Raw genomic sequence first — 17,225 nt, forward strand, 5'->3', positions numbered from 1 at the left:
CAGTTTGTTTATGAGCCAGACTTATTCAAAATTCAAACAAATAAATTTAAACACATTTAAACTCATTTTTTAGGTTGATACATACATGAGCTACTTTAATCTACGCGGAGTGAAATTTTGAGCTACTTTTTGTCGCGCGAGACGTTGTCGCTCTATGTCTATTTGAACGGTTATAGTATAAACAACCTAGCAAAAACGCATAAACGTAGTAAGTGTCAAATGTCATACAAATGTCATATGCCTCTTGAGATACGCGGTTCATACGTTCCGATTGATTTGTTCTGGTCTTAGACATTCAATTACTTACTAATCTTTACTTTATTTCACGCGTGAAATCGGTACCAAAATTTAACTTCGATATCTATGCATCCTAACCTCCCGTTTATTGTCAATTGATAACGCACACCACAGGTTATTTGCATCGGATGCCCTTCATACGCGCAAAACGGACGGATACTTCCGGATGAAACAGTACAAAATAGATAACAAAATGAAGACCATCCCTTTTGTTGTGTGCAACCTACCCACGGCATCGTTATAATGCGGAAATTCAGACAGACAGAGAGGGAAAGTGAGAAAGTGAGAATGTTCCTTAGCGGCGGTCGCGATAACTATCGAGCGACAGAGAGTGGACGCGAGTGGGAGGGGGACTCATCCAGACGGGTCCTTGCAAAAAAAAAAAAAAAACGAAGGGCGATTTGTCGACGACTTCGACAGAGACCCCCCGACCAACTGTTGCAATTTAAATGCAGCCCAAAAAGCCCATTGTGTCTCGGTGAGTGCGCCGGTGTGTGTCCGACAGCCCGCAAAACATACACAGCATATGCGCGTGTCCTTTGAACCCTTATCGCACTCGCTGTGTGCCTGTTGCATTTACCCCTTTTTTTCGGTGTTCTCTATGCACACCTCACCCCACTAGCACAAAACCAAACACATGCACAACACGAGGGAGGGGGAAAACGGGGAAAATTGCATTTGCAAATTGCAGCACCAAGCGTGCACGCGGCGAGACCTGTTGCACTCGGAAATGCCATCATTATGGGTAGAATACACACACACATACACACACACACAGACACACACACATACAGGGAAGGAACTTTTGCTCTCGTTCACTTCTCTCGTTCTCTCCCTTTTTCTTGCGTAACGATTGTCCCACCTCACGACTCTTCCCTTTCTAGATGGGCAGACGAATGCTCCGCCCCGAAAAATCTTCCACCCCGGCCACGACGGACATACATATTTTGATAGACGAGCGTGTATGCGTTTTTGCGACCGGCGAAACAGGTGCAACGATGCAGTTGCATCATAGGGTGCACTAGCCAATAGAGAGAGAGAGAGAGCGCGATAGGGAGAGGCAATGTGAATGCGAGTATGAGTAAGTGAGCGAGCGAGAAGCTACCGAGCCTTGAAGGATCATGCGCGCGAGAGTTTAATGCAGCTGCAGTTCGGGAAATCAGGGGAAAAATCGTGCACTGCGCGCCTTGATGCACTGAGATTGTAATTGGTTTGCTCTTCCTTTCTAATGCATCGGAATGCAGCGAAACTTCATTCATAATCATGCATCGGCTGGTACCGGGGCTTAGCTGCCAACAGTGTAACGGAATGCGAGGATAGAAAACCAGTGACGGTTGGCGTTACGATTTAAGGATGTTTAGTAGCAGCTGTTGCTTATTGAAAACTGGTAATGCGGGACTTACATTTTATCCCACAACAGTTCAACTAGACATCACAATGGAATGTGAGAAGAGCATCATCAATGTGGCACATCAACAATAGACGCAATCACCAAGTGAAAATGCCGCTAATTGTCCAAAAATTGAATGTTTCCTAGCCTAATCAACCACCATTACCCGGCCCGCTCCAAATACTTTAAATTGCAAAATGTAATAAATCGTTTTCCGAAACGACTGCCCGCTTAGGGTTAGGGATGCTGCCCGGTTGCCCTGGTTTCATCTCTCCTCTCTTGCTCTGTCGCTTTTTGTGCAAGGGCCGGTTTTCATTTGCGAATCTGCTGCCCTGCTCTTGAACCCATCATTGCCCATCGGAGGCCAAAGAGCTCCAGACACGCACATTTGGGCGCCCGGTTTACTGCTTCGTACGCAAACCCCGACACTCATTTTTCGGCTCGCTTGCGTCCTTCCTTTCCTTTCCACCACACCCCCCCCTCGAGCAGCAACGGACCCCATCGTCATCAATGGGCTCACGCGAATTTTGGCAATTAATAAGAAATTGCTCGTCCACGAACCCCCTGGCCCAATTGGACAGACACGACACGACCGCGAGAGGAGGGCGCACACACTGGTCGGAATCGCCGGTAGGCAACTACCGCTTCCTTTTGCGTTAATCTTGCACATGGGCAGGAAAGCGCAAACGAAACGAAACGTTGCAGTGGGAATGTAGGGCGCGCGCGCGCGCTCACGCCGGCCACCGGGAAGATCGAAAGAAGCTCGCGAGAGCTCTCGGTTCAATGTAGGGCGAAAACAATTTCGGGAAGCCAAATTATGGAGATCCAAGCCGAGCAAAGGCAACACAGACACACAAACACATACACACACAATTGTGCAATTGGTGGAAGATTGCTGCTGCCGCCGGACGAGCGCACCAGAGTACGCCAAGCATGGTAACGAAATAAAGGAAGGAAATGAACACAAACAGGAAGCCGGCAGGAAATGAAAGAGAAAAAGCAACATGCTGCATGGGAAGAATGGAACGCACAGAGCGAGAAAGAGCAAGACATGGAATGGAAAAGAATGAAAAGAGAGAATAAGGCAAAACACAGGAAAACAGATACGTAAAGCAGCAAACATGAAAAGGAAAACGAACGTGCAGAACGTCGGTAGTGCGAGAAGAAAGCTTAGAATTAGTGAAGAAAACAGGATAAAGCAACTAGAAAACAGAGGAACGGAGGAGGGTGGCCGGCTAACGCAAGGCGCATAATATAATAATAAGAAAAGACAAACGCATACACACATGTACAAAAACAACCTAGGGCACATACATGGGTTAACATGAAACAAGGAAAATGGAGCGACATCAGAATATGCCGCCCTGCGCGCTTTGCTCCCTGCCCCTGTGCCCCGTTTGACAAGCGGCCAGGCAACAACAATAACAACAACAACAACAACAAATGGTATAACCACCGATTCCCTCCCCTTTGGCTCACTCCTTCTCACTTTAGGCAGGGGAAGCAATATAACACACACACACAGGAATAACAAAAAAAAACACAAGAAAAGCAAAATCCCCTTTTTTCTAACATCCCATCATTCCCGCGTCACAATGCGCGCTTGTAGAACATTTGTATGAATAATAATCGAAAAAATGAGCCCCGGAACCCTTTTGGCTCTCTCTTTGGCGCGTTCGCGTCGACGAAGCAAGTGTGGTGGGGCAAGGATAGGAGGGGGAAGCGGGTCAAGGTGAGAGGTGGTACAAATGAAATAAAACAGGCCGCAATCAGGAAGGCCAGCACAGAGCGGGAAGAAAAAAAATGGAAGGAAAGCGATGGCTAACTACAGATCGCAAGGATATTAAGAAAACGATAGCACACTTTTGGGTTTGCAGGAAAATAGGAATAGAATGTGAAACCGAACCTAGCGTGGACAGTGGATGAAAGGAGCAGAAGACTCGCAAAAGTTATATAAAGCGAATGGAAAATAGAACAGGAGGAGATAGGAAAGAAAGAAATAGAGAACAGAAGAGTTTGATGAGGATCCTTTTGCACAAGGTGGACACAGATAAGATAAGATTATCATATGGCAACTATTCATTGATTTGAATCGACATTTCAACAACATGTGCTACTTATGATATCAATATTCTCTTAATTCCTCTGTCATGTTCTTTACTTTCCTATCATTTGTCATATTTTATGCATTCTTTTGCTTTTTGAAAAGGAATTTTATATTTTCAACAATTCTTCAATGTTTTTAGTGCTATCGATTTATGCATCTCTACTTACAGTATTAACGCTACATTTAATAGCGAATGCGGAAGATTTCCTGTTGCTTGTTGCTTACTAGCTAATGAATAAAAAGCTCCCAATTGCTTACCTGTAACGAAAAAAAACAACATAATATAAACCACATTAGTTTACTAGTGCAACAAATCAGTATGATAACTTCTGAGGAAAAAATATAGCCCATATATCATCATCCCATACACATGCACGACTCCAACCATTGGAAAACCTCCCGAAGCGGACTGTAGGAACCGTTGGAAAAGATTAACAATTTGTCCGGAAATCGAATCAGCATTTAATGTAACACAAGTAAAACTGCGAAAACGGTGATTTTCCGTACACCCCTTCTCACCGAGCTTTTCCCTTTTTTGACGCAACTGTTTTTCACAGTCGCCGAAACTGTTTTCGCGGCCTCCTAAGGTTAATGAACCATTTTTTGTTTGCTGTTGTTTCGTTGTTGAGAGAGGTTTTCGCTCCGTGTGCTAGATTTGTAGCTGGGAGCATCTGGCTAGTCTCGCAGCAAAAGACTCGACCACCACCACACATAGCAATATATCGCACAGTACATCATCTTTTAGTGGCCACGTGTGCTGCGGGATTTGAACCTGCGATGAAGCCAACGCACAAAGTTGCAGACATTTTTTTTAAGAAACAGTATTTAGCTGCCCATTTTGGAAGGAATAAAAAAAACCCCACCGGGAAAAAGCTGCACGCAGGTTCGGGGCGCGAACGATAATAAAGCGAACCACCCGGAACGGAAGGCGAAAGTCCCGTTTTCCTCCGCCAACGGTACGGTTCATGAATTATACCGAAAAGTTTCAACCACTAATAAAACACCACCCCTCCTACCCCGCCGTCACCTATTAAACTTACCAAAATGGTTGGCAGAGTGCGGGGCAATAAACAATTATGCAATGACTCAATTCATTGCCGGTGAATGAGTTTTACACTTCTGAGTTTCGGAGTGTGTTTCTTCTTGGGCGTTTGTTTTTTTCCTCTTCTTCTCTACACCAGCCCAGATGCGGAGCTCCGAGAGGGAGCAACCTTCTATTAATTGGGATCGGACAATCGAACCATATCGAACCATCGGTGAGGCGCGGAGACTAAAACAGCAAGATTGCCCACCAAAAAGGTACGATCAATTAGTGGAAGTTGAATTAGATAAACAACGAGGAACAACAAACAAGCATGAAACCTTTCTTTTCAAGTACGGGGTAAACGATTCTCAGCAAACGAGCAAACGAGTGCATATTAATTAGCAACATTTGAACAATCGCAAGAACATAAAGTAGCAGTAGTTCTGTTCCGTATTGTATTGAAGTGGTCTCCATTACCTAACACATCACACTCCAGCAGCTCTGCTTTCATTCCCATCCGAAATGGCAAAGAGAAACGCGAAACAAATACGCGATTTATCACACTTTCCTCCATCAAAACCTCTCGTAACAATCCGATTCTGCGGAAAGGTCATCACGAATTTACTACAATAGACAACGGCAAAGGGTGAAGAAACGAGCACTTCGCATTGCCGGGGGTTCGGTTCGGGCTTTTTTCCCCGCTAATTGTGCATCACCCTTTTTGCCCGATTTCGCTGGAGTGCATTTCGCTCGATGACCCCGTGTTTTCCCGCTGTGCAACAGCACCTGACGAAAGCAACAAATTGCAGCGAAGCGAAAGGAGGGATTTTAGGGGTTCGGGGCTAAGGAAGGTAGTTTTAGCGCAACACGGAGTAGAATTTTGCTGGCATTGTGTGACCATTCCCATCTTTAATGCACCCATGTAGCTGCTTTGGCAAATGCATGAATTTCCCTTCTGCCTAGGCCTGATCAGCCTCCAATCTCATTAGCTTCTCGTTAGCCACGATTAAAGGAGGTCGTGAGATGGCAGTAGCATCAGGATTGCAGCAACTTTGCCGAACGAAGTGACTAACGATTAGTCGACAACAAAGCGCGGTGCATTCTATTGGATGAGTTAAAGTTCTTCTTCAAGAAATTGAATGCCAAATACCAGTGTTTGGTATCATATTATTGATATCTAATACCCTGATATTCAACTCCAAATGAATTGAAGTTATTCTTCAACTTCCACGTTCAAATGAAAGCCTTTGGTATCTTCTTGCAAACTTTTTTGTAATACCTGTAGAATAACAAAAGAGACTACTACTGCTAACTGAAATATCTGATGTTATATCGGAGTAACGCTTTTAATTCCGAAACAACTACTCCAATATCCCGCAGTCTGATCTTCTGAAATCTGAAATGATGAATGAATGAATTCTCGCAGTCTGAAATGAATTCCAAAATGTTCCAAAAGATTCCACAAATATATCGTCTCCAAACTACGAAACTAACGACCAACGATCACTATCAACCAAGATCCAGATAATTGCTCATTCCTATTCGGCTTTTAGGTTCTTCCTTTCGGGCAGCATCTTTCGTCCATTGTACATTACGTTCTTCATTCATTTCCAAAAATACAACCACCACTCGGCAAAGTCGTTAAAGGATCAATGCGTCCAATGCGTCGTGTTAGCTGCCGGTTCGTGACTTCCCTTGTTCGCCCTCGGTTGTGCCCTCTCCACATGCAATATTCTCAAGGATCGCTTCACTTCCTTCAGGTCTTTCAGGTACCATTAGCACCAGCCTACTGTACTGTGTTCGGATTAAAAATCGATCCCTCATCGATTATGTGCGATTCCTTTTCCCTCGTGTGAGTGTGTGAGTGTGCGTTCATACGTGCTTCTGGCGCAATTACTGCCGGATGTCCGTTTCAATGCCCGCTGGGTAGCCGTACCATGCTGTGTGTTTTTCTGTGTGCCCGTTTTGAAAACGCAGCCGCACACATGGTCGATTTGCTCGATTCCTAAGCTACCGATTCGCACGGGATAATGGCTTTCCAATCCACCACAGTTTGGCGAGGAGTGGCGAGGCTCCTATGGCTTGACTTTTTGAATCACTTTTCAATCGGGAAAGATTATCTCGCCTCAGCCGTGCCATACCCGGGAAGCCAGTCGTGCCTCTTTTTTGCCAATAGGAGATATTAAAATTCGTTCCTTCCTGTATCTAATCCCTGGTTCGGCGTGACCAAACTCTGCTCTCCCGCCTACCGGAACAATGAACTTCGCTTCGCACGCTCTCTCTCTCTCTCTAACTCTCTTGCCTGGCTCTACTGATCTCTTTTACATATTTCCCTCCACACGGCGGATAGCGAACAAATTTGGACAACAAACTGTCTCCCGACCGGTCAACGTTTCGGTGTTGTGTGTCTGTGTGTGTCTCCGTATGATAATCGGGAGGAACAGGAAATCGTTTCGCTGGCACGGTTCCGGGAGAAGGAAGGGAGCTGCGATATCCTAAGAAGCTGATCATCCTTTCACATGCGTTCGCCAAAGAGCAACGGAAAGCCACGACCGGAAAGAAGAAGCCTATTCGAACCTAGACAACTAGAAGGACGGCAGGACACGACAAGACGCGCATCAAACAACCAAGGTACAAAAAAAACGAAATCCGCACACACATACACGAGAAAGATCACTCGCCCGTTCCGATCCACTGCCAAAATTTGATGAGAATCTGTCCAATTTCCATCACGTTCGTGTCGCCCCGCATCCTCCTCTCCCCGCGCTTTCCTGCCACCCCTCCTCAACCATCGGTTGATCGTTCTAGGCCCGCGCTCTCACAACTGCCCCCTGTGAAACCTATACTGCGCGCGCTGGCAGCAAACCCCTTTGCTGCCTTTTTCCTTTCCTTACGCTTGCGCAAGTGTGTGCGTTTGCGCAGAACGGATATCTGTGCGCGCATACACAAGGCTACCACCGAGCCGCACCGCACCAGTTTGGCAGAGCAGCCCGTGCAGATTTTCGGCAGCAAAGGATTTGCAAACCCCGAGCACCGAAACCGTTGCAGTGAGAAAAGGAGAGAGCAAGATGCCCGAAATTTGGTTGCCGAAAAAGGCTTGGCTTTCCCCCTTTGCGTTGCGGAAGCGGATCTCATCGGTGGAGCCGGCGGGTGCGGAGGGAACGGGTTGGAACGGCGCGGAGCAGGGCCACCGAAACGAGGATATCTGTTTCCTGGAGCTTTGGCGCGAGGGTTCGGTCAAACGCTGGGCTGAAGATCTCGAAGGGCAGGTTCAGCTGGGGGGGGAAGGGATGGGAATAGGTAAGTTGGCCCTTTGCGATCCTGCACAACGAGCGATGATTGACACTTGAAGCATAATTCGTTTCCCTTTCTTTACAATAGCGAAACTAGCTACCCTTTCTCTCTATCTCTTTGTTTTCTTTGCTTTTTTCGCAATTTAGTTTTGTTTTCTTAGTTCCATGCTTTTCTTTTCTTTACAGATTCTGGTTTTTTAGATCCTTAGCCTAAAAATTAGAATTTTATAGTGTTATGAGCTGTGTTGTTCTATGAAGAACTTCATGCATTAGATTCTCAAGACATAAGAGCAGCAGCGTTTGAAGTAATTGGTCGTTAACATAATGAGTAGTTTTTTTTAACAATAAAATGTCAGGACTAATACGTAGCTAATTTAAACATTAATTTTAGTATATACAAAGAACAAAGAAATCACCTTGTTCAACATGAGCGAATTGAGTTGAGTTGAGGAATATAAGTATCCGAAATAACTTGGCTTTTGGTAAATTGTGTTGCTAAATAAATTAGTTTACAATAGAACCCTTAAAGTCTTGTTTCTAAAAGCGAACTCTTTAAAACATGACTATAAACGTTTATACGCTGTCAAATCATGTGGAAGAAATGTCAAAATCTAGTAGGCCATAGTACTATGTGAAATGATATTGAACAAATGAATATTCCGTATTTCCAAAGCTCAGAATTTTGATATTCTTGTAAAATGTAAGATACCTATGATACTGCTGTCCATCCAAAGGCGTCCAAAATTCCATTATCTTCTTTTCTATAGTCACACAACTACCACTAGCACCCCGTAGTCACTATAAATCGTGTACTAAAACCAACTACTACCACGTCAGCGAACTATTCTTTACTGAATCGTAAACTCTTCTCCGCTTAATCTATATCTCGCTTGGCCCCGGTCAAACACGCACACACACACACATTTCCAGTAATAAAATCCGTTTGTATATCGTCGGCAATCGTCAGACAGCGCATCGCCCATCTTCTAGAAGCACGATTGCAACTGTACCATGCTCCGATGAACCTGATGCAGTGGAAGCGCAAAAATTAAACGCACATGCAAATTCTTTCGCAGCCAACCGAGCCACACACCGAGAGCGGAGAGTTGGAATTTAAAAGCCCAACGCAAATCACAACATATTTCGTACCACCGGGAACCGGGGACGCAACGGGGCAAGCGAAGGGCGGAAAAAACATAATCCAATCTTCGCGTTGACCCTTACCGGCTGCACTGCAACAACTGCATTGGTGTGCAAAACGTGGCACGAGGCCGATGGAAAGGTGATGTGAGAGGGGGGGGGGGGGGTGAGAAGAAGGCATAACGATGGGTCGTTGCAGCTCTCCGTTTGCCAATTTTCCCGAGAAAACGGGAAAAAGTGCACCGTCGTGCGCACGGGAGGGAATGTCGCAAGCCGACTCGTGGCGTAACGATATACTGTCCCAGTGAGCTCCACTTACATAATACACACAAACACACACACACACACACACACACACACACACACGTGTACCTCCCCCGGAGCGTCCTGGGCCGTCCCGCAGTGACGGATGGATCATATTTTTATGCTACCGACAGCACCGTCGTTGCAACGTGCATTTTGCAGCTCGTGGAAGTGATGGGCTACGTATGGAAGAATGTGCTGCAATTGCACTTTCTCGATGGAGCACAATCTGTTGCATTTGCTGGGCGCTTGAAAGAAGGAAGGTGTTAAAAATGGTGGATTGTTTTTTTTAAACTATCGTGTAAAAAGGCGTCCGTTAGAGAATGAATGTTCAATGTCTGCTGAAGGTCAGCCACGATCGCGAATGTTGACCGATGCGCTAATTATTGGCCGAACGTTACAATTAAAGAGTAGGAGCAATTTTTGGGCATATCTCTTTTCCAATAGAGCCTTCAAAGCTTTAATTCAATGCTCAATGCGTCCCTGGGAACGAAACAAACTCGCGCCCGATGCGTCCCTGGGAGAGCGGATTCATCGGAAACTTTAAATCTTAAGACAGAAACGCGGCCCCAACTTGTTCAAGGTGAACTTCTCTTCGGGGGCTGAAGGATGAGAATAACAACGCTTAGCCAAAAGCAAAAAAAAAAAACAACCGAGACAGATCTTCCAATTCGCGGAAGGATGCAGTATGCAGCACCAAAACTGCATACTGCCACTCTCGGAGCAACAACGGAGCAATCAACAGAACAAGAAGAAGAAGAAGATAAAAACACCACACTGAGAAGCTCTCCCCAAAGCCCTCCCGCCCTTTGGCGAGGATCACTGCCACCAAAACGGCGAACACAGAAGGAGAAGTCGACACAAAAAGGAGCTGCAGCTTCCCGCGCATTTTCAAGCGCTGTGAGGAACATTTTTTGTTCCGTTGTGGTTGTCTTGACTGCTTTCTGTTCACTCCATCGCTGTGGCGGCTGCCAGCCGTTCTGCTCTATGTCTGGTCCACGAGTTTCTCGCCAAAGTTTCAAGGTTAGAGTGCGCCACTTCCCAGGCCACCGCAAACGCTGCGCCGTCTCCTTTTTGCCGGTTAGCAAATCTCTTTTACGCGACAAGCCAGCCGCCAGCAGGATGATCGCCCTCCCGGCTCGCAGGGGAATTGGAACGGAGGCGCAGGATGATAGTAAAAGTGGCGAAACCGGTGCACGAGGTTAGTCGTCGAAAGCTGCTATTGCAAGCAGGCGGCCGTGCAAGTCAGGTGCAGAGTGGAGGGATCGGCGGTTTGGCTTCTTGCTACTGTTGCATCGCGTTCTGTGTTTTTCCGTTGCACCACGTTCGGTGCGAAACTTGCCGAAACACGCTAACACAGCCCAGCATTCAGTGGAGGCAGGCGAACAGGTACAGCCATGCACAAAGCAGAAAATCGATTCCCAGAGTGTCCGGATTCGCGACGGATTTCGGCAGCTCGCCAGCCGGCAGTTGGGCCAGACGACGAACAGGAAATGAACAGGTGATAAATGTAAGCCATCCTCTCTCGCGATGCGTGTCTGGAGTTTGCATCTTCTTTTTTTCTTCCGTATGCTTTTGTCGTTAGATGCTCGCTAATGTGTCTTCTTGCTGTTCCCGAATGCATCCTCCAGTTTTCTGATGTCAAGTTTTGGGCATTGTTTTAGGCGTGGAATCAAGAACCAACCATGTGGTTTGTTCTTAACACGATTTCTACTGCTATGCAATAAAGCTGTGCAATAATTGCCTATTTTATCTTCTTATTTTAAGGTTTTTTTTTATCAGATATATCACAATTTGGCGCGTTATAACTGTCAACTTTAAGTGTACAAGCTGGTGGCGCCACCTACTGGACGCCTTCGAAAACAGAAAGGGTTTATGATGAAGGTACAAACCATGCCGAAAAAGACCATTTTAATAAATGGCTTAGCCGGGGGGAGAGGGCTTGCCTAATCGAACCACGTCCCAAAACGCCTGTCTGTCGGCCAATAAATCATCGACGAACGTGGGGAAACCTCAAGCGCCGATCTCTTTTCTGGTGCGTGGATTCAATTTAAACCCCAGACATCTTCTCTCGAAAGATCTCGCACAAAGAGAAGATCGCTATCGATCAAAGAAGCGTTCCCGGAGGAGAGGGTGCTTGGTGTTGGTTGATGATCAGTTTGAAAGAATTCAGCATGGGCTCCCATCTCTTTCGCTTTTAGTGCCTTGCGTTCGCCGAGATTTGTAGCGCATAAAAGGTACCGTTAAAGAGCGCATAAAAACGCAAAATTTGAACCCCATCTTGCTTTCGTGGGGATTTTTAGGGGGGCAACTTTTTCGCAGAACCATCTCTATCTCCATTCATTGAATCCTTCTCGGAAGCCTTTGCCTCACCTCTGTTGCTTGAGTTTGGTTTGATGATGGTTTGCTTAATTGAAAAAAAAAACATAGACAATTAATTATTTTACTGCCCAATGTCACAAACAAGCCCTGCGAGAATTCTTTTAAGCGTTTGCCCTTGTTTGGTACTCGAATGGATGGAATGACTGTAGGCGAGCATATACATTTTTATTGACTCTCTTTGGCCTACAAGATTGCAAATAATCTTCATATCAGGCACAGAGAGATTCCGATATGATGTAATTGCTTCCAGCTTGATTATGCAACGCTCGGTACATGTTCCTCCTGTTCCACCTGGGAAACGCAAACCGACCGTCCACTGTTCTTTCGTGACATGCTTTCTGCTTCCTTCCTGCGCGCAACAAAGTACAAGGATTCGTTCACAATCCCACCACACAACGCACATGATGATGCGATATGATGGGGCGCGTATGGATATGAAATTTGAGCAGTTCAACAACGAGGAGCGCGCGCGCGGAAAGGCGCACCGAAATATTCATAATCCCCGAGGGTCCTGGTCCTGCCGTCTTCTTCCTCACCGACCATCTAGGCGTAGAGTTCGGGCTACGGGGCAAAAATTCGCGCTCTAGCAACCAGCAGCCGCAACCTTGAGCAGCACAGTTTTGCAAAAAGCGTGCACATCCAAAGGGAGCACACAAGCACGGCGAAACACTACGGCACCGGAGGAAAGAATACTGAAGCCAAGAGGTATTATATAAATGTTGGCCATTGGGTTCGGTCGGATTCCAGGATGGGCGGTTAGGAGCGGACCCGTTCGCGGCAGAAAACAGAAGGAACCCCGGTGGCCGGAGGGAAGGGCAGCACAGTGGATGAAAACGGCCCAGAACAGGAGAACCTTGATGGGCTGACAGCCAGTGGGACAGAAAGAGCGAGAGAGTGACGAAGCAGGCAATCGTTTAGGATTGTAGAAGCGAATTTTCGGATTTTGGGCACAAGAAAGGGACCGATCCTGTCCTGCTACTGCAAAAAGGGAAGGGGAGTAGAAACAAACAGCAAAAAACAACAGCAATCTCTCTCTAAAGGGGCTCTTGCAGGCAAAGCACCGCGCAACTCTAGACCGTAAACACACATACACACACACGCGGTAAGAAAGGTTGCCGCCGAAAGCCCGAAAGAACAAGACGACCGTCATCAGGTAGCGCGCGAGAACCGTAAACGAGGACCTCCGCACCGCTAGGAACTACTCCAACCGAGCCCATGCAGGGACGGAGGAGCAGCAGTGATGAACAGAACGGGGAAGGTACGCGAATGGGATATCGTCGGTCCGCGCGCGAATTTTGGACGAGATTATGCGAATTGAGCAGATTTTGGAAGCAATTCGTCCAAGGACGAGGACAGCATCTTCCCATCCTCCGTTCCGCTCAATGGGTTGGTCGGTGTGAAACCGATTGGAAAGGTAAGACTAGAGGTTGTCGAGGGTTTAGAGGCTTGTGGAGTTTACTGAACACACCGTAAACTGTGGGAGTGTATGCGTAAGTGTGTGGGAACGATTTCGCCGTATCAGAGATACTTGACACTACTTTAGGGATCTTTCCAATACTTTACAGTTTATCGTTAGTGTACAGATCAAAAGACACGCAAGGAAGTACATATCCAATTCCATGGAGATGGACGATTTTTACTACATTTTTCATTATTGGGATATTATCTTCTTTTTGGCGTAACGTCCTAAGCGGACATGCCGGCCTATACAGGCTTTCGAGACTTAATTCATAACCACGAAGCCGGATACTCAATCCTTGCTACGGGAGGACGGTCTATTCTAGCCTTGAACCCATGACGGGCATGTTATTGAGTCGTTCGAGTTGACGACTGTACCACGGGACCGCCCCTTGGGATATTGTGGATCTACCAAATCATGAACAATAAACAAATACACACATTTTCAACAAGGACAAAGACCTACAAGGACCTAGTTCTACAAGGAGCGTTGCGTTACTAATCGTAATGAAATATTCACCTGGCACCATTCTGTGTTTTGGGCGCATCCAACGGCGGGTCGAAGATTTGCTCACGATCCTCCTTCGACAGCTCCAGCTCCGAAAACTGCTCCAAATTTGACGCCATCTTTTACTATCTGATCTCGATTTGTCTACTAAATGTGTAGCTCGCTGCTGTTGCTCTGCAGGGGTCGCTGTTGTCAGTGATGCTGAACAATTCCAAGGCGCTTCTGGATCTCGAGATCGAGACTTAATCCTTCGCTCGGACAAGGGGCTTAGAAACTGGTCCACCAGTACGACACACGGAATGCACGGAACCACGGGAGGCACACCGGTACAACTACAGCACACATATAAACGCGCGCACAAACGAACAAATAAACGCACACACACACACAGTACACCAACACTGAAGCAGCCCGCTCGGTAGTCTACTTTATCAGTGGCTCGTTTCCAAAATGAATTCTTCCGAAGAGACACGTGCGTGATTCACCAAACACTGGCCTGGCCTTTTTGGAGATCGCGAGGACTTGCAGACACAGAAATATCGTAACGACTCGGGACTACGGGGTTCGAGACCGGGAAATAGATACACGTGCACGCACACACACACACACGCACGCACTGGGGGGCCGAAATGGGTAATTTTGACGAGTCGAAACGAATCCGTAGTTTAATCCTTCGCATACACGATCAGTGTAATTTGCTTGCCACAATTATCCTCCAGAACTAGCACTGGCGCTCTCGCTAACTCTCATGCGTGTTACCTGCTGCTAATATAGCACATTAGAGATTACTACTACTACTACACGCATACCACCACTCACGCGTTGGATTTTGATACACTCTCGTACTCGCCTTCGCTCACGCTCTATCTCTTTCTCTATCGCTTGCCACGCACGTTTTAAGTAACTTAAAACATTAATAACAACAATGGTGATACTAATAATAATAATAATAATAATGGTAGCAAGCGGTAAATGGGTGTTGGTAATAACAACGTGGAGAGCTTTCTCTTGGGCCGAAATCTTGCCTCAACTCGTGGTGGCTTACGTGGGACGGTCACGCACGTGTGTGTTTGTCACTGGTACCGGTGCCCTATTTGTTCGGTACTGTTTTAGAGGTCGTGTATGGGTTTTTTTTTCTGCCGGAGTAGCTAAACTTTTCCTAAACCTTTTAGCTGTACGGTTGAATGGAAGGGAGAGAGACAGAGAGAAAAAAATTGGACGAAATTGGAAAGAAACATTATGATCAGTTAGACTTTACTGGCTCTACGAAAAGGTACGAGGAGGAGGAGAGAAAAACACACACACAAACGCATACATCAATCGCACAAAGTGTTACACACAAAGTTGTTTCCAAAAGCATATCCTTAGTATCCAGCAGTATACTTAAGGAAACCATGCTTAAACGTGCATGGTGATAACAAATTAGCACTGTGAGATGCAGTTGTAGTACTAGTATACTAAAATATTCAAGAACTTGGAATCTTACAACACAAAGACCCGGCTAATAGCAAAACCGTGCTGTGCATACGTATTGTTTCGTTTATTCTACCCAAAATGGAGTCGAGATTTGGCATCGTTTTTCTAGGAATAACTTCTACGAATACATCTCACACAACATAGAGCGGCCAGCCCAAATTGAACAGATGAGAAGAGCCCTGAACACTTTTGCTCGATTAAAGTCGCTCGGTTCCACTACAGCATCTCCATTATTGACACAGCAGTTCGAAGCGGGCTCGTGTCTGTTTTTCTAGAAACAGCAAGAGGGAGAGAGAGAGAGAGAACCAGAGGAATGGATGGAGTCGTGGATGAAGTCACAGACCCATCTGATCGTATAATTTTACAGCGAATTTTAGCAAGGTAAATGTAAAAATGTATACATTTGCTTTACTTCAGTACAACGATTACGGTAGGAAAGAAAGGATGGCTTCCTACCCAACCATGGATGGGTGTTTGCTACCGTCATAATGACGCAAAATGAGCAGGCAAATCATGAAAACGCATGGAAGGTCGAAAAACCGATCAATGCCCAATACACGCACACAAACATGCGCGCGTACAGATTGGAGATGCTGGACAACTGTACTGTTCCCGTAGAGGTGCAGTTTAGTGTCATCTATAAGGCGAGAGTGCTGTGTTGACAGTTAAGCGCTATCTTACGGCACTACTAAGCCGCTATTGGATCAAAACCAATGTCCACTCACGCACAAACACACACACATGCACACTCACACAAACACCGGTTGCTTTGTGCCTCTAACAATCTTTCTACTCATTTACGAGTCGATCACCTCTCTCACTGGTGCGTGTTCTCATATTTAACATCTTTCTCCCTCGCTCTCTCTCGCTCACTCTTGCTCGCTCTCACCCAAGCACTCAAACACGCCGTACCCTTATACGGTGTGATGGTTATTTATTCGTCACGCACTATGTGCCAAATTTGTGTGTAAAATCTCTGTACGCTTTTTCGTATGGAGTGTGCTTTTCGCTCGTATTCTCTATCGTGTTTTTAGTTGTATTGAACGCTGGAAAACCTACGCTTTCGGACAAACAAAACCACACTAAAGACAAACCACAACCGTTTGGTCAAACGTGTCGGGACGATAGTCGGTGTTCGCCGGAAATATTTTCGACACCACGAATCACACAAACAACCCCGCCGGCAGCACACTCGTACACATACGCTCTCGCAGAAGGAAATAAGCAACAAATACTACGCACGAAAAGGAACCACGCGGCACGATTTGAGAGAGAAAAAAATATGATCAAGATTAACGCACACGTATGAATCGTTACTGTTTGATCGAAAGTTGCAAAATCTCGAAGTTGATGCTCACGGTTCCGAAATCGGATGAACGATAGAACAATCCGCACACTCTGTCGCGCAGCGTTGTCGCTGCTTAGTAGCTGCTTAAGCGCGGTCGTTGTTTTAAACGGGGGGTTCGAACGGGCGCGCGCTCGGAAATAAACCGCACTCGGAAAATTCAACCGGCGACAACCAACAACGGGGAAAACACCGAACACCGAACAATCGAACAAACAAAACAATAAAATAAACAACGTATTCGACGACGGGATGTGGGAAAATGGACAACGCGCACTCCGCACTTTCCGCTGGTGGTGGTGGTGGTCGTGGCTGGTCGTGGCGCTGTTCGCTCTGCGGCGTGTGCTCTCCGATCGGGTGTACTTTCGAAAATAACTGAACAGTTTCGAGACTCACTGTCGGGTTGTGCGCTTCCCGATCGATCGCTATGCGCGAGGCGCTTACGCACACGCTTGTACGAGCCCTGAAACGCAGCGAAAACACACGCACACACAGCTAGCCG

At 46.4% G+C, this 17,225-nt stretch overlaps 1 protein-coding gene across 13 annotated transcripts in view; it reads right to left on the reverse strand.

The window, feature by feature from the left end:
- Positions 1-17,225, reverse strand: part of LOC1280574 (insulin-like growth factor 2 mRNA-binding protein 1) — a 70,671-nt gene that overhangs the window by 30,460 nt on the left and 22,986 nt on the right. For 3 of the 13 annotated variants that reach the window (XM_061662453.1, XM_061662451.1, XM_061662454.1), the window contains exon 2: positions 13,915-15,074. The exons of 8 other annotated variants lie outside the window; for them this stretch is intronic. In XM_061662453.1, the coding sequence (XP_061518437.1) occupies positions 13,915-14,021 (107 nt within the window). In that variant the 5' untranslated portion in view covers positions 14,022-15,074. Of the gene's footprint in view, positions 1-8,820; positions 8,948-13,914; positions 15,075-16,437; positions 17,107-17,225 lie in introns of those variants that run through there. 2 more of the 13 variants (XM_061662450.1, XM_061662465.1) reach the window with 2 other exon arrangements.

Source organism: Anopheles gambiae, chromosome 3, assembly GCF_943734735.2.
Source record: "Anopheles gambiae chromosome 3, idAnoGambNW_F1_1, whole genome shotgun sequence".
Classification (NCBI taxonomy): Eukaryota; Metazoa; Arthropoda; class Insecta; order Diptera; family Culicidae; genus Anopheles; species Anopheles gambiae.